The sequence below is a fragment of the Phaseolus vulgaris genome, chromosome 8, assembly GCF_051622355.1.
Source record: "Phaseolus vulgaris cultivar YP4 chromosome 8, ASM5162235v1, whole genome shotgun sequence".
In the NCBI taxonomy this organism is placed as follows: Eukaryota; Viridiplantae; Streptophyta; class Magnoliopsida; order Fabales; family Fabaceae; genus Phaseolus; species Phaseolus vulgaris.
Window position 1 is genome coordinate 5,674,995 of NC_143505.1, and position 22,221 is coordinate 5,697,215.

At 32.5% G+C, this 22,221-nt stretch overlaps 2 protein-coding genes across 2 annotated transcripts; one reads left to right on the plus strand and one right to left on the minus strand.

Annotated features, from left to right (window-relative positions):
* Nucleotides 1-1,076: 1,076 nt before the first annotated feature.
* LOC137825646 (ubiquitin-conjugating enzyme E2-23 kDa) lies at nucleotides 1,077-3,906 on the plus strand. Its single transcript, XM_068631370.1, has 6 exons — nucleotides 1,077-1,281; nucleotides 1,391-1,470; nucleotides 2,004-2,118; nucleotides 2,233-2,285; nucleotides 2,400-2,528; nucleotides 3,470-3,906. Exons 1-6 carry the CDS (start codon nucleotides 1,238-1,240, stop codon nucleotides 3,598-3,600), a joined length of 552 nt encoding a protein of 183 aa, XP_068487471.1. The 5' UTR covers nucleotides 1,077-1,237; the 3' UTR covers nucleotides 3,601-3,906.
* Nucleotides 3,907-7,727: 3,821 nt separating this feature from the next.
* On the minus strand, nucleotides 7,728-20,256 carry LOC137826870 (chromatin remodeling ATPase BRAHMA). The gene is made up of 15 exons (XM_068633020.2): nucleotides 19,761-20,256; nucleotides 19,479-19,672; nucleotides 16,045-17,346; nucleotides 14,582-15,901; nucleotides 14,280-14,392; nucleotides 13,963-14,050; nucleotides 13,788-13,874; nucleotides 13,498-13,590; nucleotides 13,327-13,410; nucleotides 13,048-13,251; nucleotides 11,691-11,933; nucleotides 10,088-11,614; nucleotides 9,450-9,989; nucleotides 8,867-9,118; nucleotides 7,728-8,637 (listed from the first exon to the last, which is right to left on the minus strand). Exons 2-15 carry the CDS (start codon nucleotides 19,647-19,649, stop codon nucleotides 8,038-8,040), a joined length of 6,624 nt encoding a protein of 2,207 aa, XP_068489121.2. The 5' UTR covers nucleotides 19,650-19,672; nucleotides 19,761-20,256; the 3' UTR covers nucleotides 7,728-8,037.
* Nucleotides 20,257-22,221: the final 1,965 nt, after the last annotated feature.

The following is a 22,221-nucleotide window of genomic DNA, read 5'->3' on the forward strand; positions in this document are numbered from 1 at the left end:
TTAAAACTTTGACAAATAATAATAAAATTAACAATAAATAAAAAATAATGATAGTTATAGTTATTATAATACAACATTGCCAATAATTAAGTTAATTAATGTTAATAACAATAAAAAAAATTATTCCACATTTTGGTTTAAAAAAAATAAGGATATGGAGAAGAAGATAATATTTCAATAAAAAATTATTTATTTATATTAATATTTTAAAAATATTTTTATTTTTTTTCACTTTAAAATATCTCTATACATAAAGTATAAAAATAATTAAGCTTATTTTAATATTTTTTTATATAATTACATAGAAATAAAAACTAAGATTATCATTCATTAAAGAAAATATAAAATAGGTTAAGAAATGAATATTTTATCACAACTCAAACACATCAAAATTAAGAGCTTCAAAATATGATTGTTTTTTTCTTTTTACTTTTTTTAATAATATTTTTTAACAGACAATTGTTATTGTTTAAAATATCAACCTAACTAAATGTTAAAGTCAAGTTTCAATAATGTTTAATATGAAAAAATTTATAAAAAAAAAATATGATTGTTTCATGCAGTGCAGAAATGTGCTAGAAACACCTATCCTCATCTTCGTTACTTGTCTTAATTTAATTTTTTATTAATCTATTGTCTTAAAATTCTGCTTCCTATTTTCTAATTTAATGTATTTTCCATTTTTCATTCTTAACAATTAGTGTATATAACAAAATGACTTAAAACTATAATAACAGTCAATATGAATGTGATATTCTGAAAGTAAACTAAAACATCCCATTGGTATTCTGTTATATATTATTATTTGATATTAAGAAAAGAAAAATTAAAATAGTGTACAAGATCAGATTTTTAAACTAAAATTCATAAATTTAAAAATAAATTACGAGAATTTATCGTCAGCATCATTATTATTGTCTTTATATTTTTAAGTATAGTATAAACTTGTTGAGGAAAATAATTAATAGTATCTATAATAGAGGTTTTATTATTATTATTATTATTATTATTATTATTATTATTATTATTATTATTATTATTATTATTATTATTATTATTATCTGCTAGTTGTGCTGATTGCTGTCTGAACCAAATTTTACTTGTTTTCAGCAGAGTCTCCAATCTCAACTTCTCTCTCTCTCTCTGTCTTTCTCTCTCTCTCTCCACTTGCCAAAGGAAAAGGCTAAAGAGGAGAAGGAAAAAGGCAAAGCAAGGACCAACCAACACACACAAAACCATGTCTTCCCCAAGCAAGCGCAGAGAGATGGACTTGATGAAACTGTTAATCCTTTTTTTCCTCAATTCCATCAAAGTTTCAATATTTTTCTAATGCTCTCTTTTCCCCTTCTCTTTCTGATTCTGGGTCTACTTTATCTTTTCTTTTCCTTAGGATGATGAGTGATTACAAGGTGGAGATGATTAATGATGGAATGCAAGAATTTTATGTGCAATTCCATGGACCCAAAGACAGTGAGTTCCCTTTCCTCCCTCTTCTTTCTCTCTTGCTTCTTCTCATCAAGTTAGATGCTTTGCTTTTGTGGGTTTTTTCCCTTTTCGTTGCTGTGTTCTTCCTGGAGATAGCTGTTTGACCTCGGTAGCTTTAGATTTGTGTAGCTACAAGATTATATTGATGCCTTTTTTTACCCCTTCTGTTTGTTGTGTTAATTGCTGTGTGTTTTCTGTGGATTCTGTTAATAGATTTTGGGACAGCAATATTTTCTTATTGATTCTTTAGTTTTGCAAATGATTTTTGTACTTTCTTATTGATTTCCCTTTTGCTTGTTGTGGTGTTGTTAGTATGAATATGGAACTGACGTCTAGCCAGAAAAGGATTGGTGCCAGCTATATTTTGTTGTTTTTTACCTGTATCAGCTTTAGCACCATAGTTATTAATTTCACCTTTGATTGTTGTTTTTTCCTGGTTTGAGATCCTTATCAATGTTTCTGTATCATGTAGCTTCCTTTTTCTTTAGTCTTCTTATCTGTTTGATGGTTTTTTGCAGGTCCTTATCTTGGTGGTGTGTGGAAAGTGAGAGTTGAGTTGCCTGATGCTTATCCTTATAAATCTCCTTCCATTGGCTTCGTCAACAAGATCTATCACCCTAATGTTGATGAGATGTAGGCACATAGTAGTAATGTTCTGAGATTTGAGTGACTTAATATGTATTTGCTACAAAAATAATTGTGCTTCAGAGTGTCTGATCTGATAATCTTCGATGACAATAATTTCAGGTCAGGATCAGTTTGTCTGGATGTTATCAATCAAACCTGGAGTCCTATGTTTGGTAATGAAATTCAATAAATTTTCTGAGAAAATTTGTGGACTGTTCAAAGTTTAATATTTTTGACATTTTTTGTTTGTTTTTGTATGTCAAACAAAACTACTTTCTTCCTTCCAGATCTTGTTAATGTGTTTGAGGTTTTTCTACCACAACTTCTGCTGTATCCCAATCCATCAGATCCCTTGAATGGAGAAGCTGCAGCTTTAATGATGCGTGACCGATCTGCTTATGAGCTAAGGGTTAAAGGTATCCATCCTCTCTGCTCATTTTCTAACTAGGCATTTCTTGCATTAGTTTATATGCACTCATTTGGATGTGCATATATGTACACTCACAAACAGTTAGAACTTCATTTTTTTAATAATTCTTAACTTCATTCAATTATCTTATGAATATTATTAAAACAAATTGTTGCTCTTCTATTAACTGCATCATAAATTTCTAACATTGCAAGGTCTGATCCATTAACAGAACTGATTTGTTGACAGCTGTCACCAATATCATGTTACTGCCTTCTATCATACCATCAAATCCTTAACATAAAAATGAGGGATAAAAACGAGAAAGGATGGAGAGTCCTATAATCATTTAATGGATTGCGTTATAGAAATTCGAGGAAACTTGGTTTATTAACAGTTGTATTGGTGTTAAAAGTATGGGATGGTGAGAATTTTTATCTCTGGCAAAATATTTGTGAATGAAGGGCAGTGGTATATGCTCAGATTACAGTTTTAATAAATTTGAAATTACAAAACAAAACCAGATTTTAATGGAATGTTTCTACTCTAGAGTTCAGACTACACCATCCTTTTGGCTATGTTTGGATGTAAAGAAAAGGATGAAGTAGGGTGTAATGAAATAGAATTATATTTATACTAGGTTTTTGTTTGAATTGTTAAATAAGGATGGAACCAAACATATAATTTCTATTTCATGCTTTCCAGTATGTAAGGACAATGAAGTGGTAACTTTATCACATTTCATTTTATTCTGCATACCATTAGACATCCAAAAGTATAGCTGTGATTATCTAACTTGTTAGACTGTGTCACTTCCAAAACAATTAATCTAGCTTTGAATCCTTCTGAGAACCAATCTCTGATTATTTTTTTCTGGAAACGATCAAGTTTTCTCATTTTTATTCAATTCACACATGACTACTGATGTGTTTTTGACTTCAATGTCAGAGTACTGCGAGAAATATGCTAAACCTGAAGACATAGGAGAAGTCACTGAAGAGAAATCCAGTGATGAGGAGATGAGTGAAGATGAATATGATTCTAGTGATGAACAGGTTGTTGGTAAAGCAGATCCCTAACTTGCTTGCATTTCCTGTTCTTAACTTTGTATTTTATCTGTACATGATGTTCTATTTCTGTTAATTCACCTCACCACATGTGAACTTGTTATGGATAAGGGGGAAAAGTCTCCTTCCTTCTAGTTTCCTGTCGCTGTAAATAAAGTACTATTGATTTCCTGATGCAATTTTATTTCATGTTTAGGGCACTTTCAAGTGATTGTGCTGTTTAGCCATGATAATTTAATTAAGAATGTAGCACATACATCAAACTCTTTGTATTTGGTTTATGTTTCTTCTAATAAATTATGTGAATCTTGTTCTCTATTTACCACTCTTCCTCACTAGTTAGTGCAACATGGAATTAACCTAATAACAAGTAGCTAATGTTTTCAAAACTCATCTCGGCCAATGAAATTCTAAAACTGGTTCAAAGTCAATAATTATATATATATATATATATTTAAACTTTAATAAAAAAATTGTAATAAGTATATAAAAATTATTTAACAATGTGGCATTCCCACACATTTGAAGTCTGAGCATGTATTGAAGTACATTTTTTTTTGTATAATATTGTTATTTAGTGAAGTTTTCTATGTGAGACTTTTGAGATTTGTAGAATATATTCTCATTTCAAGGAAAATAACAGCTAATATGAGACTTTGAGACTTGAGATTTGGGAAGAACATTGACTCTCAAGAAAAGAGTTTCAGGTTGTTGACAACATTGTTTTTAGCAGATGATTTTTCTATCATTTAATTCTTAACAAAAATAGTGAGACAGAATTACATTTAATGTTGTTAATCTATTTTTAATGAAATTCTATTTATTAACTTCTTAAACATTCTCTTCAGATCAATAATTAGTAAAATTCATAAGAGTAAAAATATTTATTAATGATATTGTTGTGTTATCTGCACATATGATAGGAAGTTGGAAATAAATAAGTTTTTATAGAAAAAAAACATATTTATTATAAAAGAATGATATAACATTTTTTAAGTAATTTAAAATGTTTGTTCTTTTCTCATTTTTAAGAAAGAAAAAATAAAATATAAAAAAATAGTTTCTATATAAGTTAAAATTAATTTATATAAAAATTAATTTGCACAGTTTCTTATACAATCTTTTAAATATTTATGTTTACCTTATTGTAAATTGATTCTAATATATAAAAAAAAAAACAAATTTCATTTTTCAAGAGAGGAATTGTAAGTTTATTGAAACATGTATTTATAGTTTCCTTTCAATAATAAATGAAATATTTTATTATAAATATTGGTACTACACCTAAATTTTGTCCAATTTAGACATTGTTTTACCTTTTAGGTTCATAAGAAATCTTATAAGAATTATAATCAAAATTTACTTATTTAATAGGAGTTAAAAATAATAATTTTTAATTTTAGACTGTTCATTTTTTTTTATATAAAACTTCAATTGATTTTTTTATTTATTTTGATTTTATCCATAGCTGAAATGAAATTGTATACTGATTATTTTTTTATACTTTTGAAAAGTCTTGAAATCCTCTTAAGCAAGTGGAGTTCTATGTCAGCGAAGGAGATATGGGTTTGACTATTTCTTTATTTCAGTACGGACTAAAAACATATTTAATTTTTTTTTTAAATTATATAAAAGAAATATGTTATAATTATATTTTTATTTTATATTTAGCTCTAATTTTTTCACATAGAATAAATTTTTTTATAAAAAATGATTAAAATATTTAAAAATAGATTATAATTAATATTTTTGTTTATATTACAAGATTTATTATAATAAATATTATATATAAACTAATTTATATAAATTATTTTATATAATTAAAAAAAATATTTTAAACTTGTGCATAAATTAATTTAATTTATAAATAAGTTTATTGAATTGTATTTTATTTCTTCTAGAAGCTTTTATGGTAAAATCTTTTTATAATATGAAGATTTGTTTCATTTAGTGCATTCCCAAATTTAAAGAAAATAAAATTTGGATTGAGACATAATATCTTTTTAGAAAAAGTACATTTAAAAAATAAAAAATTATCTATACTTTCAAAATTGATAAATCTAATTTAAATATAAAGAAAAATATTAATTATAATATATTTTTAAAAAAAATATAAAAAAATGTAAAAAAAATAGAGTTGGATAGATATGTATTAAATTCTTGAAATTTGATGTAGTATGGAAAAATAGTCAAAGTCAAATTCTCATTGATGGAAAATTTCATGCTAACTAGATAAATAGTTAAAATCAAATACCTGAAACTTCATTTGTCACATAGCAAACAAGCTAATTTTGTCTGTTGACAAAGATTTTTTTTCAAAACTTTTAAAAACACAAAAAAGCAATTACTCTACAATTTGGTCAAAAGATAAAATTCAGTTTTACTTACAGAAATTACAAACATATTTAACTCTTTCTTTTTTATCTCATTTGAAAGGTTAAACCATCTTAAAAATGGAATCCAGAATTTTATTTTCTTACAACTCTTCTAACTAAATTTGGTTAACTTTCGAAACCAGTAACCATATAGAAATAAAATAAAGAAGTTAAGTGAAATTGTGAGTCCCTTGACTAAGTGTGTTTGACAAACGTGTTAAAGTTAAAAAGCTATACAGAATATTCCCATTTATCTTCACAATCAAGCATGGTTTGCTTTAGATAGACGTGCAATACATATAAATCTTATAAGAAAATATTAAAAAATTCATAAAAAAATATTTCTTGTCATCAAATGACAACGATTCATGCTGTTTTATTTCTAAATTATTCATTATCCACTTCTATAAAGGATTCTTTACTATTGTAATAATTGTGGTAACAAGCTTAGAATAAATTTCTTAGCTCAAAAACAAAGCATAAGTAATGGGAGAAAATTTGCTCTATTTTAATATATTATGTTTGTTGTTTGAGATAAATTTCATTGTAACGTGGGTTTGTAGAAATTGCTTAATATAGTAAAAGTCACTAGAATCTTGTATTAGCATGGCAACACTACCAATTAGTTAGGTTGCCTTGAAGAAGATTTATTGAAGTATATAAGGTATATAATTTCCTCTTTAATAATTAACATTATATTTTATTAAAAGAAAAGTAATATTGAATGAGTAACTAAGAATTTTAAATTTATAAGACAAAAAATAGAGGGTAAAAGATTCCATTCAAAATTAATTAATATTAACACTGATTTCTTTTTAATAAATAAATATGACAATTACAAAAATCATGTGCTTGCTTATTTACCTTTTAAATAAAATTAGCAAGATTAAAGTTTTTTTTATTGTACTAAAAACTAATATTGTATTAAACCTACTTACCCAAACCAACAAACTATTAAAAACCTTATTTAAGTAAAAAAAAATTAAATGGTTTAAAAATAATTTTAACTTATGAAAGAAAATTATACTTTTAGTTTAAGTAAAGATTATATGCATTTACAATTTAAAGTATTTTTACATTATCATTCAATTATAAATGATAGCTATGATAAATTTGTTGATTTTTAAAATAAATACTTTTAAAGTTACCTTTATAACTTTTTTCTTTTAGACAATATTTTATCCTACTTTTCTTTATTTTTCTACAATTAATTTGATTCAATTTCATTTCAAAATGTAATTTGTCCATACTAATCAATTAGGAACAATAATGAAGGTTGAATTATAGGGATTAGTCCATCGATCTTTAATGAAAAATAACAAGCTAGGGCTGAATAATTTATATATATGTTTCTGAATTCGTCCTTTAATCTTTAAATTAATTAATGTTGAATTTTCAGTATCTTCCTATCTTCATCTTTTATTTATTTTTTTACAAAACCCTAAAATAACACCCTAAAATAACATAAAGTTTGGATTTACAATCGAAAGTAATCATAGTATAGTATGAGTTAATAAAAACAAATCAAACTTCTGCTTACTCACAAAACCACCAACAAAATTTCCCTGTACTGATACAAACATAAAGAAGTTCTTCCATACTTCCTTCCATGTGTTTATAACTATAAAAAATAGGATAAGATATAAATTATTTTTCCAAACCAGACCCCCCTAGACATCATTAACCTGATTACTATTGGTTCCAATCTAACTTGATAGTTTATGCATTTGATATAGATAAATCATTAGGAAGAGTAAGTGTAGCTTGTAGAGATTAATCCTTGTATGGCATACTATGAACCAAGAAGTTACTATACAAGACATTCATGAGCTATCTAAAGAGAAGTATCACCTGCAAGATGCAGCTATCCAAAGAAAAAAAAACTGTTGACCATTGTAATTTAACCCATTGATTGAGGTAGCTATAGAATACAATTGAAGAACTAACTCTATATTAACAGAGTATGGGCTAAAGCCTATGAAAGGCAAGGCAAGGCAACTAAAGCTCTTCCTGAAAAACTAGTACCAATGATAAATATTTCAGTTATATACCATCCTTTGTCTCCATGAAAAATCTACATATGGCTTGGTCTCCTCTTCCCAGAATCTGTTCTCAAACGCTTTACAGGATTTGCCCAACCAACTGACCCACCAGACCCATTTGAATGTTGAGATGGCTGACTACCCCATCTACCATCCTTTGGAGTTGAACCTGACCCTGGACTTTTTATAGCACCAGGTGGAGAAACAGGACATGCTGATCCACTCCTGCCCTTCCCCAATGACTTTTCCCTGTCATTTCTTTTCTTCTTGCACACAACCAACTGACCTGGATGAGTAAGCATTGGAGGATTATCCTGCTGAGGTTGCTCACGCGCACTGCTGCCACCACTTCCAGTCTTGGACTCCTTCAAATGACCTTTGAACCTGGTGCTTTCGCCATTAGAAGCAGATGGCGGCTTCTGTGAAGGGATTGGATCGGTTTCCACATCGTTGGTCGCTCTGTGCCTTTTGCTGGAGCCAACTGTCACTTGCCTTGGGGATGCGGCGGTACCAGCCGGAATTTGGCTGGTGAAAGAAAGTGCACTTCTTGCTTCTCCAAAATCTGTATCCGGGAATGCGATTTTCAGGATGTCAAAGAATAGATCATGAACCTTCCTTGCTTCAGATCTCACCTGTAAATAATGATCATTCAGAACTTTTAACAGTTACAAAAATGGAGATCACATGAACAATCCTAGTCTCTGTCAATTTTAGGTCCTTTGAAGTGTTGACAGAAAATCAGACCTGCTATATATGCCTAAATATCTGCCAAATTGTCTTTGGACACATAAATTTTCCAAATACTGTTAGTCAGGTTTTGTTTCCTTCACTTTGTACAATAACACGGATAAGAAATCTCACCTCAAATGAATATCCATAGAAATGCATTGAACCCCTTAACATGAACTGTACATCAAACACGAGCTCCATTACTCCAGTATAATCCATTCTATCAATCCGCTGGTCAATCTTCCGTAAATCCAACAGACTGTTCCCAGATCCACCTGCATACCCAGAATTCTCAATCCTCTTCCACAAATCTGTCAGCAAAGGTACAATCTGATGGCCTTCCTTGTCTATTTTCCTTTGGAGCTTGCTAATTACATTTTTGCACTGCATGTGAACAAGTTGTGTGAGGTCATGTACTTACATTAGAAATCTACAGGAAACATCTCCAACATGGTTTATTTAACGAGTTGAGATTAAGTTCAAATAGCCAACAGAAAGTTTAAGGGAAAAACAGAACAAAGTAATATTTTCAGAAGTGCAGCAAGTGAAAAACCTTCAAGATCCTATTGTATTATATTGATATTAATATTAATCTTTTGTCATAATTAAGGTTGGGATTACTAATGGTTCCTGCATGCAGTCCATGAGTGAGGTATGAAAAAAAAAACAATCATAACAGAAAATACGACAACATTAATTACATAATGACACATACTCCTCTTAGGATTATTTCAGTCGTCTTAGTTCCATGAGCTGAAGATCCATTTGAATTGAGAGGCTTCCCCTCCCAAATCTCTCTAGGGTGTTCACCACCATCATCTGAAGGAGCAGACGTGCAATTCAAACGATTAGACTTAGGTGACCCCTGCAATTTGGATGTATTACCTACTTTTCTTGAAGGTAATTTTTGCTTATTTTTTAATGATGTTGCATTCTTATCATGCTTGCTGGCATTGTTGTCTCCAAGTGATTTTGTTTCCGTATCAGTCCTTGTTTGCATTTGATATTTATAGTCTGCCAAAAGGGATGATTCTCCCCGTTGAAGAGATACCATCTCACTGCCAGACTTGTCCTCAGGCCTTTCCATAGTATGACGGGGACGAACACGAAGACTACGCTTCCGCTTGATCTTGGGTTTCTGCAAAACTTGTTCATCTTCCCCCTCATCACGATCATGAATCCAACTGCCTGACTGTTGATGATCCATGTGAGAATCACCTGATACTGCAATTTCCCCTTCCTCCAAGTCGTCTCCCTTGCAAAAGTGTCCCCAAGATATTTAATCAAAATGAAACAGGACAAAGAAACCCCAAACAAAATAATAAAATAATCAAAAAACGAAAGTCCAAGTACCATTATTTTTGAAATGGAGCTTGGCCTGGCATCCAATGCGGAGAGGGAAGCAAATTTCTGAGCAGAAACTGAAGGTGAAACAGTTTGCACCAATCTTTGACAGTCGGAAGACGATCCTGAGGAACCAGCTTCTTCAGCCACATGATTATGTCTAGCATTTGAACGAGCAATTTCATATCCAGCATCAGAAGTTAAACCATCCTCTTCTGGTTGATGCCCATCAGCCCCACTATAAACATCATCTTCAAACTCTCCAATTTCCCCTTCTTCTTGTGCAGAATATTCATTTCTCTCTTCAGAGCTTGCTTCAGAATATTCTCCATTTTCATCTTCCAACTCTTTATAATTAGGATGTTTTTTTCCCTTGGGCCGTCCCCTTCTCCTTTCAGAACCCACCTCACTATCCATGCCAATATTACCACCCAACATGTTCTTTGATGGTTTTTTCGATAAAGAAGCAATAGCAGCATTCACTTCTCTTGTATTGGCTCGAAGCCACTGAGGCACCTCATCATGTTGCATTATCTCCTCGGGCCAATCCAGTTCTTCATCCATTTGATCAAACAACTCCACTTCCTCATCACTCCTAGCAATCAAGCGATTTAACTCCTGAAGAGAAGGAACATTATGGACATTTTCTTGATACCTTTCTTCATCATGTAACAATGTCTCTAAAGTCAAACGCCTCTCTTCATGTGTTGTCCTTTGATCAAAACGTCCAGCATTGATAACCTCATCGGCCATATCTATCTTATATTGTTGAATATTGTTCCTTATGAGGCTCTCAACAGATCCTATATAGCGATCCTTACCCACAAATTCATCCTCCATATCGACAGTGCCTCCACTTCTCAGTTCATCCTCCTTCTGATGGCTAGAGATTTTGTCAACAACAGCCTCCAAGTAGATAACTTTGACTTCTCTTTTCTGCCCAATACGATGAGCTCTTGCCACAGCCTGCTCCTCATTTTTCGGATTTGGATCAGGATCATAAATGACAACTGTGTCAGCAGACTGAAGGTTAAGGCCTCTCCCAGCAGCTCGAATGCTAAGCAAGAAGATGAAAGAGTCTGAATCAGGGCTATTAAAGTCCATTATTGCTGATTCACGGTCATCCAAATTAGTAGTCCCGTCAATTCTTCTGTACACAAATCTTCGCAGATTCAAGTAATCTTCTAAGATATCTAGAAGTTTTGTCATGGTACTAAACAGCAAAACTCGATGACCAGTTCTTTGAAGCTTTATAAGGATCCTATCCAGGACCCACAATTTCCCACAAGATTTTACAATTAAATTTGTAGATAATTCATTAACTAATGGGTAATTAAGACATGGATGATTGCAAGTTTTCCGCAACTCCATGCATCTGTTATTTAAAGTCTTGTACTCTTTTGCCTGGTAAAGCGGATTCTTTTGAATCTTAGATTCCTCACCTTCGGGATCAAGTCGAAGGGTACCGGTTGATTTGACCCAATCATATATGGCACTCTGCAAAGCTGACATCTTACATCGTAAGACTATAGAGACCTACAATGCAGTACAGATATTAGGATTGTAAGACCAAATAAAAGAGTAAAAGGTCAAGGAAGAGTTGGAATCAAACCTTTGGCGGTAGTGAACCCTCAACCTCTTCAACACGACGCCTGAGCATGAAAGGCTCGAGAATTTGGTGAAGTCGATGGATGATGATAACTTTTTTTTCAGTCTCAAGCCAATCATCTTCTGTATTTTGAGTGGAAACTTCCTTTTGAAATGGCTTTGAGAACCAATCATTAAAGGCTTTCTTGTTGTCAAAAACCTCTGGAAGAAGTAAATTTAAAAGCGACCACAGTTCTTTCAAATCATTCTGCAGAGAAATTTACATAATTTTTTTTATCAAGATTTGTAATGCACCATGCATCTAAATGATTTATCAATTGATTGATGATCATTAAAGACATCTAAATGAAGCTAACATATAGAACACGAGTCAATATAATAACAGGTATTTACTGAAGCAAGACATGAATTATTAGTAAGAGGACTTTGACTACATTCCAGCAACAACAAAATGAACACTGCTAGAATAATGAGCTGCAAGATTTTGGGCTGCAATCAAATTAACAACATTCAAGCTTCGATAAAAAAAAGGTCTTAATAGTATTTATAATAGTAGTTTATTACAGTAAAGGAAATTATCTATAGATAATGAAATATTAGACCCAAACCCCAGCTTAGTATCACCCATCAGAAAGGTATGACAAGACAAGGATTTGACCTGTTAGATCTGAATCTAGCCTCATCAGGTATTTTTGACTCCTCTTGAAAAGGAATTTACCAATTAAAGCCACTCATATAAATAGATAACAGATAAAATATCTCAAAATTGTATAAACAAAGGTTAAGATGTGTAAACAACTCTTCATTCATGGCAGAGGCAAGCTAAATGGCTCAGCAGTATTCACCAAGCACCAGCTTATAAGTGCCTTTGCCATCACAAATATTTTAAATTGTTAAAAGAACAGATAAAATTTGGCTACTGTCAAACACTACTCCTAAAAGCTTAAACTAATAGGTAAAAGCATATTAATAATTTTATTATCTTTAACACTCCTCACCTCACAAAAAGGACCTTAAGAATAAAGCATAGACAATTTAAATGCCAACTGTAACTTGTGCTGAAATTTTATTTTATTTAGAAGAATGGAGGTACCGAAGACTGAACTTATGACCAATTGGTCATAAAGGATATAATGCATGTTTCAAGGAAAGAGACTTCATAAAGCTAAAACTATTAGTTGAAGGCACATGAATGTTTTTAGCATTCCCAGTCGTTACCAAGGACAGAACAAGCTTGTGCAAGAAAATAGGAATGTGCAAACTTCAAGAATCGTGAAGATTTTTGAATTGGGTCATAAAAGACATTATGAGTACACAGGAAAACTACAGCAACAATGCACTTGTATCAAAGCAAAATAGACCTGTAAAGGTGTTCCTGTCAAAAGCAGGCGTCTTTGACAACGATATCTATCAAGATCACGAGCTAGAACTGATTCTCTATCCTTCATTCTCTGTGCTTCATCGATTATTATATACTTCCAATCAATTTTTGAAAGCCTTGACCGATCATACATGATGAACTCGTAAGTAGTCACCAGGACATTAAATTTCATAGCCATAATCTCCTGCAAATAAAACAAAAAGAAACTCAGAATTGAACATTAAATTACTCATAAATTAATAATCTCTGGCACACTTACCTGTGAATATAATTTTGACCGGTAATCCTTCCCTCCAGCATAAAAAATGCATGACACAGATGGTAACCAAGTATACAACTCACTCTGCACAGTGAACAAAAGTTTTTTCGATTAAAAGAGACACTTAATAACAAAAAAAATATCACCAAAATGAAAGAATTGAAAGATCACCTTCCAGTTAACCATAACAGCATTTGGGACTATTATAAGATGTGGGCCATAGTTTCCTTTAAACTCCATCAAATAGGCTATTAATGCCATAACCTGGACACAGAAAAAATATTTGTTTTCAAGAGGTTCATATAATAGAACCATCAGAGCAAATATCATGGAAATAAAAGGAGTAATCTTTTACATCAACTTAATGCAAACTTGAATATGAATTGTAAAATCCCTCAGCTTGAAAGAACATCATATATTTTTTTCAGGTTTTAGATAACACAGAAAATCATAATACTAACCTGTACAGTTTTTCCAAGACCCATCTCATCTGCCAAAATCCCATTTAATTTGTTGTTATACAAGGAAAGCATCCATTGCAAACCAACCTTCAAAATAACATGTCAAATCCTTAAAAAGCTTACTCCAAAAGACAACAAGCTATTATAGACAATTTCAAGAAACTCAGCAACCTACCAGTTGATAGTCTCTAAGTGTTCCGGCCCGTAACATTGATGGTTGACGTACAACCTTCTCACTCACTGCATGAGCAAGGCTGTAATACCTGATACGTGACAAAAAAATAGTAAGCATCAGGAATCAGATGTATTTATTATATAACCAATAAATACTTAGATAAACAATATCAAAGCGTTACAATTATGATAAATATTAGAATTAGGCACTTGGCACATTTTGAGCCAACATCTACCTGTAAAAGTAAACCTGACCTCAAGTTTCATTATTCCAAAAGCACAAAACTCAAAATACACAAAAAAAGGAGTGACACTCACTTGTTGACAGATGAACTGTCTTTAGGGGCATTCATCTCCATAAAACGATTTCTAATCATGACTTCCTCTCCAGCACAAGCTGCTGCCGCTCTGACTTCTTCTTCAGAAAGACCCTTTAGCCATAAAACATATAATGGGATCAGTCATGACTTCAAACAATTTAAAAAGTACATTAGAAAACATGAAAAAATAGATACCACAAATGAATTGTACAAACTAAAAAATACGCACACAAAAATAAAGATTTTCTTCCAGGCCACTAGATTTTATTTTATTTTAATGAGGAGATTGATGAACCATGCCTGCAATCGTGCTGCACCTGCAGCAGCTTTGGCAGCCTCCTCCACTTCCTGTTGATTCTTAGTAGTGGTTATCTTACTTCCTAATTTATGGAGATACTCTTCAGTCTGGGTTAAGAAAGTTGAGAGGACAGCATATCTCTCCGCAGCATCACCTTGAATGCTAGTCTGCTGCTCCAGCAACATCTCCCTATATCTGTCAACATCATTATTTTTTAAGGCTTCCATCCTTTTATTTCTGTCCTCATCCTTACGTTTTGAGAACTCTCTCAACATCCTTTCATGATATTTGGCCACCCCTCTGTTGCGAGCAGTACGGGCATCACGAATGGCCCAGTGTGTTTCAAGAAGCTTCTTGCGCCATTGAAATATAGATTTCAGTTGTTTCTCCCTTAAAGCTCTCTGAGATGCCTGCACTTGTCTAGCAAGTTCCATACGCTGACGTTCACACAGCCTAACAAACTTTCGATATGGCCTATCTGGCATTGCCATTATCTCTTGTTGCTGTTGATCAATCTCATCCCTTAAACGTGACTGAAGATCTAAAAGGCGAAGTTTTTTTCCTTCAATTTGCAACTTTAAAACAAGATCTGGCCTAATTCTTTTCCTCTCTAAGTTTACTGCTAGTAAACCTTCAATCTTCCTCAAATTCTCTGTCTTTCTCTTGCTAAGGACCTCCATGCCTTCCTCAAACAGAAGTTCTTTTACATCATATGCCAATGACAAATTGTTGTTGTTGTTGAGCAACATTGACGACCCAAAGGAATCATGTTTCCTGGTGAAGAAAGGAAAATCAAATAGGGGTCCATGGTATTTTCTGGTGGAAAGCGTATCCTTTGGCTGGGCAACAGTGCTCGCCTGAGTGGATTTATTAAGTTGCACTGTCTCAGTTACAGAAGACTGGGGAACAGCAACACCTTTTCCCTTGTCTAATACTAACTCATTTCTACCAGAAGTTCTGTTCATTCCATGTTCATTTTCCTGATCTGACTTAGCAGAGCACACAACAGACTGCTGCTCTTCCTTTCCAGCAGATTCCTTTATCATGGGAGATGGGGCCTGCACATGAACTGCTGTTACAGCATTGCTCTCATCTCTAATAAAGCCTTCCTTCTTTGAAGAGCTCTTTCCGCTAATGGATGGGATATGCTGTGAATCTTTGGCATTGGCCTCATTCTGCCTTGGCTGTTCAGCCACAATATGTCCAGCAGATCTCTCTTGATTTTGTGCTCCTCCAGAATGAATTGGCTGCTGCACTTGCAAATCAAGAGGAGGTGGATTGATGGACCGAAGAAGTTCCTGTGGAAGTGCACCTTCTCCTTTCTATCAACACAGGAAAAAAAATCAGTGAGCACAATCTCCATTAAATATTATGCAGTAGATTTTCATTTCACTAGGTGTGCATAAATAGCACAAAAAAACATAAAGCAGGCCGCAGACAGAATGAAGGAAAGAATATATTAAACCTTTAGACGCCGAAATGCTAGTATTTGTGCCTTAAGAACGTGAAGCTGTTGTTTGGTGAAACCATTTCTTTTTTGAGGTGTCTGAGATGGCCCCGCTTGAGATTTGGTGCAATTTCCTGATCCACCTTCATTTGTCAGACCTCCAGCCTGAGAAGCAGATTGGTTTAATTGCCTGATGTACTGCATTTTTGCCGGTTCTGGACAAGATGATGAAGCTTTTGCATTCAGAGGATGATCTGCACCTATGTTCATGTTTGCAGAGGTCTTCTGTGGATGTATTCCATTTCCGATTAGAACTGACTGCTTCAAAGATCCTTGAGTGTCTCTGCTATGAAGACTGAATTGCTGTACTGCCATGTCACTAGAGGTACCGGCTATACCAGCACTGATTGGTGGGCTAAAATGGTTGGGTGGAGCCATCTGCCTGGCTTTCACAGAACCTGACTGTGCAGACACATCACCAGATGAATTAGCACGTGCTGAACTCTCACTTGCCATTGCTGGAGAAATAACCTGCTGGTTTGAAACAGGGACAGGTGATGACTGTGCACCTGAGTTAGTATCATTTGCCTTTGGTTGTTGAACCATCCTTGATTGCATCAATGGAATAAGCTGAGCCATTAACTGAGCATTTGCAGGATGTGACATATCAATATTTTGTTCATGTGCCCATGCCTGCATAGCCCGCAATTGAGCAGACATTGCAATCTGGTTATTCATAGTGTTTGAGATGCTCTGCTGATTTGCCAGAGCTTGCACGGGGCTTATAATATTTCCAGGTACTATGTTTCCAACAGCTGATCCCTGACTTGAAGGATTTCCTTCACTCTTCCTGGCAGGTGCTAGCTGCTGCCCTTGCTCTACACGCTTTTCCCCATGATTAAAATGGTCAGATGAATTTCTGGACGATGATGCTTGGGCTTGATTTACTGCCTGCATGGACATAAGATCCTGCATTTTCAAATTTCCCATTCGCATATCCTGATCCTTTACAGAGGAAGGGCCCAGAATTCCCATTTTCGGTTGCTGCAGTGACTGCATTGCCAAAGCAGGCTTTTGTTGTGAAGCCTGCAGAGCATATTGGAAGTATGCTGCTTGTGCAGGATTTAGCATTTGTTGTTCAACACCTTGACCCTGGTTGGATCCATGCTGAGCTAGATCAACAAATTTTCGAGACTGTTGAGGCAGTTGCATGGAACTAGATGGGAAATTGTTACTCCCAAATGCTCCTTGAAGACCTGCTTGATATGCCAAAAATGCCTCACTCCCTTCAGGTTTTCTAAGCAGCTGCTGTTGAAATGACTGCACATGTACACGGTTGAGTAAAGGTCATTATTCTATAAGACAAATGATAAGTTTAAAGGTTACCCAAAAAAGGCATAATTCTCATAATATCATTAGAACTTGTAAGATCACAATCCGAAATTCATAGATATCAAGACACACGCATGCAGGTACACACACTTTTCACAGTAGAACATATGATGAATCAGTTCCCAAGGCCCCACTTCTGATTCATATCTAAAAAGTTATGACAGAAATTTCATGGAGATTTATGCAGGCTACTATTAACATGAAATACAGCAAAAACAACTTTGACCTATATACTGAAGTAACAACCATGAAATAAAAAACGAGACCATAGTTGTAAATTATGGCATATTCTGAAGTACCATTACCATAAATCATAAAGAAAATCAGTCATGTATTAATGACCATGCCATTTTGAGAAAGAAGACAATGCATCAATGATTTTTCCATTAAGACTGCATTTAATAGAAAATTATAAGTAAACAAGATACAAACGATACCAATCATTGAGCATTCCTCTTTTGCTAATAAAAACAGAAGTAACAGAACAGAGAGGCAGTAAGAACAGTTAATACAAATTGACAATAAGCAGAAGTTGACGAAATAACACTTTTACAAGTTGCAACTATAGCTTATTTAGTTACAATCTGCAATTAAACGTTTCTTTACACTTTATAGCATTTACTCAGCAGATAAAGAGACTGGGAGAATTCCTAATCCAATATGTAGAAGATGACGAAACAAAACTTTTTTAGCAAGTTGCAACTGTAGCTTATTTATTTACAATCCAATATTTTTCAGTCTTTAAACATATCATTTACTCAACACATAAAGAAAGACTTATAGGGACAATTCATAATCCAAAGTAAGTATATCAACATGCATAAATTTCAACAATAGCACCTGAAGATAATTAAAAATTCAAAAGGGGTTCGTTAGCCAGAACATAAACCCCAAGTTTTATTGCCCTGATGCTTCATTATTAATCATCATCAACACCTTTTAGCAAGTTGCCAATGTAGCTTGTGTAGTTAAAATCCATTATTGATCAGCCAGTATAAAGACAGAAGTAACAGAACAGACAGGCAGCAAAAACAGTTAATACAAATTGACGATAAGCAGAAGTGGACGAAATAACACCTTTTAGCAAGTTGCAACTGCAGCTTTCTAAGTTACAATCCACAAAAAAACAATGCCTTTACACTCAAACCATTTACTCAACACATAAAGAAAGACCAAACGGAGAATTCATAATCCAAAAGAGCAAATCAACACAAATTTCAATAACAGCAACTGAAGAGAGTTGGAAACTCAAAAGAAGGGGTTCATAGACCAGAACATAAACCCTGAGTTCTATTATCCTTATGCTTCAATATCAATCATCACAAATACCTTTCAGCAAGTTGTAACTGTACCTTGTGTAGTTAAAATCCATAAGTAATCTTTGTCATGTACAGTTTACTCAAGGAACATAACAAGGGGAGAATTCATAATCCGAAGTAGTAAATAGCGTGCGTGAATTTCAACAACGGCACCTAAAGAGAGTTAGAAAGGCAAAAGAGGGGTCCATAAAACAATAATATAAACCCCAAATTTTATTACCCTGATGATTCATTATCAATCACCATCAACCTCTGAAAGGAAATACCTTAGAAAAGTGCAGAAAAAAAAACATGCAGAATAGTCAATGTTTCCTATAATTCAACATCACCATATGAAACAAAAAATAAAGCCAAAGACCAATTAGCAAAAAAATTAAAAGTCAACAGACGAGTGCATGCAGGCATAGGATAAAAAGAAAGCTAGATTGGAATAGACAAACACCAACAGCACAAAACTGTACCAATAATTTCCAGATTCAATAATTCGATCAGTTTCCATATGATGCTCCTTGAACGCCTTGAAGAAAAAGGAAAAAAAAACACAAACTCAACCAACTAACTAAACCCCAACACCAAGTGCATTAAATGCAAATTCCACCACAGCCCATTTCTTCATACTCGCATGTGTTCCAAAATCCGAATTAGCAGTACAAGCAGGTAGTAGACTTCCCATCACTAGTAAAAAGAAACAATTCAACCAAATTTTCACAGAAATTCAGCTAAACCTATCAAAATCCGCACCTGCCTAGAACCTATGTGCTGCTGCTGCTGCTGTTGCTGTTGCTGCAATGACTCCAAGTGCGACGCAGCCGATGACGAAGAAGACGGCGAAGCAGCCGCTGACGACGTCGATGCCGCCCGTCCCGCCGGATTCCGGCCCGGCCCACCACCGGGGCCGCCGCCAGATTGCATGCAACCACCCCAGAATTCACCACCTACAGAAGTCACCAAAATTCAGATCACACCCACTGATCAAGCAACAAAAATAATAAAAGCTTCAAACTTTGAATAAAAGAAAGATACCCAGAAATGGCAGAACCTCAGAATCCCTCCAAATGTGAAGAAACCCACATTTTTTCCCTCCGATCCCAACGTTCAAAAAAAATCTAATATTCTCTCTCTAGCTGCTGCTACTGACACCCACTTTCTCTCTCTAGAATCCGCAACTTTCGGGCAATTGGGGACAGATCTTTCCTTCCAGAGGACCGAACTTGACGGATTCGGTGATTCCACTGTTTGGGCCACACGCGATGTCGCAATTCACAGTCAAACCCTAAGGAAAAAAATTATTTTTTTCCAACTTTCTTTTTCTTTTCCATTTTATAAAAAAAAATGGTGTTTATGTTAATTTCTTTTTTCCTCAGGTGGGTGACAAACCTTTCTCTTTCTGCCTCTCTTCTTTCTCACTGTGCGATTTATATGCCCCAACCCCTACGGTTACAGATTTACGGAAACTTGCAATTCACGTTGCCCTCTTTTCTCTTCACAATTACATCCAAAACCTATACTCTTCACTCCTAACCTCTCATATTTATTTCTTTTTTTATATCTTCCATAAATCAAACGTATGCCACCAAATTATTCTTTCTGCTTTTTCAACTTTATTTACAAAATTAATAATAATTAATTATTCTCATTATGTGCAGGTAAATTTATTTCAAAAGAAATGTTTTTTTTATTTTTTAAACAAATCCCTTCTCATAAAAAAGATACATAAGATGCTAGAGAGAATTTTTTTTCTTTAAATATCAAAATGTATTTATGATTTTTCTCAGACAAAATTATCTTCAATTTTTTTAAGAGTGTTAGAGAATTCTTTTCAATTTCACATTTCTATTTCCTATGAGTCAATTACAAAAAAAAATTGTAAATAACTCTTGTAAGTATTTTGGGAATTGATATTAATAGGAATACATAAATAAATAAATAAATGTGTATATATAAGTAGTATTTGATTTTTTAAATTAGGTACCATTATAATTATTATATTCATCGAATAAAATGTTTATTTTTGTAATGTTAATGTTTAATTTCTATTTTTAATGAAATTATTTAATAAATATAAATATATTCATTAAATAACTAGGATGAAGATAAAACAAATTTATTTTCATTTAACATTATTAATGACTGTTTACATCAATGAAAATAAGTATAAATAGTAAAACTCGTAGTTATCTTTCTTCGTTGGCATCTTTATATTTTTTTTTTTTGAAATATACTTATTTCAAAAGTACATATTAATTTCTACTTGTATAAAATACACTTAAAATTAAATCAATCTTTAATAATCGTTTGTTTAGCAATAACAGACATACCCATTATCATTACTCTCTATAGCATTTTTTAAATAACTCGGTATTTTATTAAAAAATTAATTATAAAAAATATTAATAGATATTTTGTACAATATTATGAAATTCGGTCACTTCTTTTAAATGGCGTGTATCGGACATCGACACTCATATAACACTTGTAAGACACGTATACATGTATACATGAAGTTTCCAATTCAAAAAGTATTTATTAGATTTCTGACAATTCTAGTACGGTTCTAACACAATTTTAAAAGAGAAAAATACATTAATTTTTTCAAAATTCAAATTTTATTATATAAATTGTTATTATGATTATAAAAATAAGAAACAAATTCTTGTGAATCAGTCATGATAAAAATATTTTTGTTCCAAAAAATAATCTAAAACATACTTGTGCACATAAATCTTTTTGTCAATTTACATAATTAATAATTATATAATTTATAAATTCGTGTCCCATGTCCTACATTTTAGAGATTTTATGTATCTTTGTGTTGTATTAGTGTTCGTGTATGTAATACATAGAATTTCATAATAGCATAAAAAAACTAATGGAAATTATAATATAAAATATATTTTTATTTAAGTATGTTTTTACTTTTGATATATATGTTTTGATTTTTGCTTCGATTCGTAGCAAAATATTCTTACCTTTTATTCTCAAAAATCATTTTATTCCATCTCTAGAAAATAGCAATTCATTCAATAAGTTCTATCAATCTTCCACATAGGGTAATATATCAACTTAACAGATAAATGTAACGATAAGGATAAAATAAGAAAATAAAAAATCAGAACCAAAAAACAGTATAATAAAAAGAAAAATACTAACATATTTCAAGAATATATATTTATATATATATAAATTCGGATTCAATATTTCAATTAGAGAAAAAAAAAATTATATCGGTCAATTCACGTTTTGATTATGTTTGTTAGAACATGTACGCATATTTAATATCGTATATTATTTTAAAATAATTTTCTTTAAAATTTTGAAATTCACAACAACATCAAATATAATATTTTTTATATATCACGTATTCCTTAATAGACAGTTTTATTTAAAACATTGTGGAATGTTAAATGTGAATATTTAATAGAGATTTGAACGTTTATTCATGTTGGCTTATTTATTCAAAGTTATGTATAATTTAATAATAGAA

What these genes read in the sequence shown, in the direction of transcription:
- LOC137825646 (XM_068631370.1), top strand. Translation starts at nt 1,238, where the DNA reads ATGTCTTCCCCAAGCAAGCGCAGAGAGATGGACTTGATGAAACT. An exon ending in GAGATGGACTTGATGAAACT is followed by an intron (nt 1,282 to 1,390) that starts GTTAATCCTTTT and finishes TCTTTTCCTTAG; the next exon opens with GATGATGAGTGATTACAAGG. An exon ending in AACCTGGAGTCCTATGTTTG is followed by an intron (nt 2,286 to 2,399) that starts GTAATGAAATTC and finishes TCTTCCTTCCAG; the next exon opens with ATCTTGTTAATGTGTTTGAG.
- LOC137826870 (XM_068633020.2), bottom strand. Translation starts at nt 19,649, where the DNA reads ATGCAATCTGGCGGCGGCCCCGGTGGTGGGCCGGGCCGGAATCCGGCG. An exon ending in GTCTTGGAAAAACTGTACAG is followed by an intron (nt 13,591 to 13,787) that starts GTTAGTATTATG and finishes TTCTGTGTCCAG; the next exon opens with GTTATGGCATTAATAGCCTA. An exon ending in CTGAAATAATCCTAAGAGGA is followed by an intron (nt 9,119 to 9,449) that starts GTATGTGTCATT and finishes GTTCACATGCAG; the next exon opens with TGCAAAAATGTAATTAGCAA.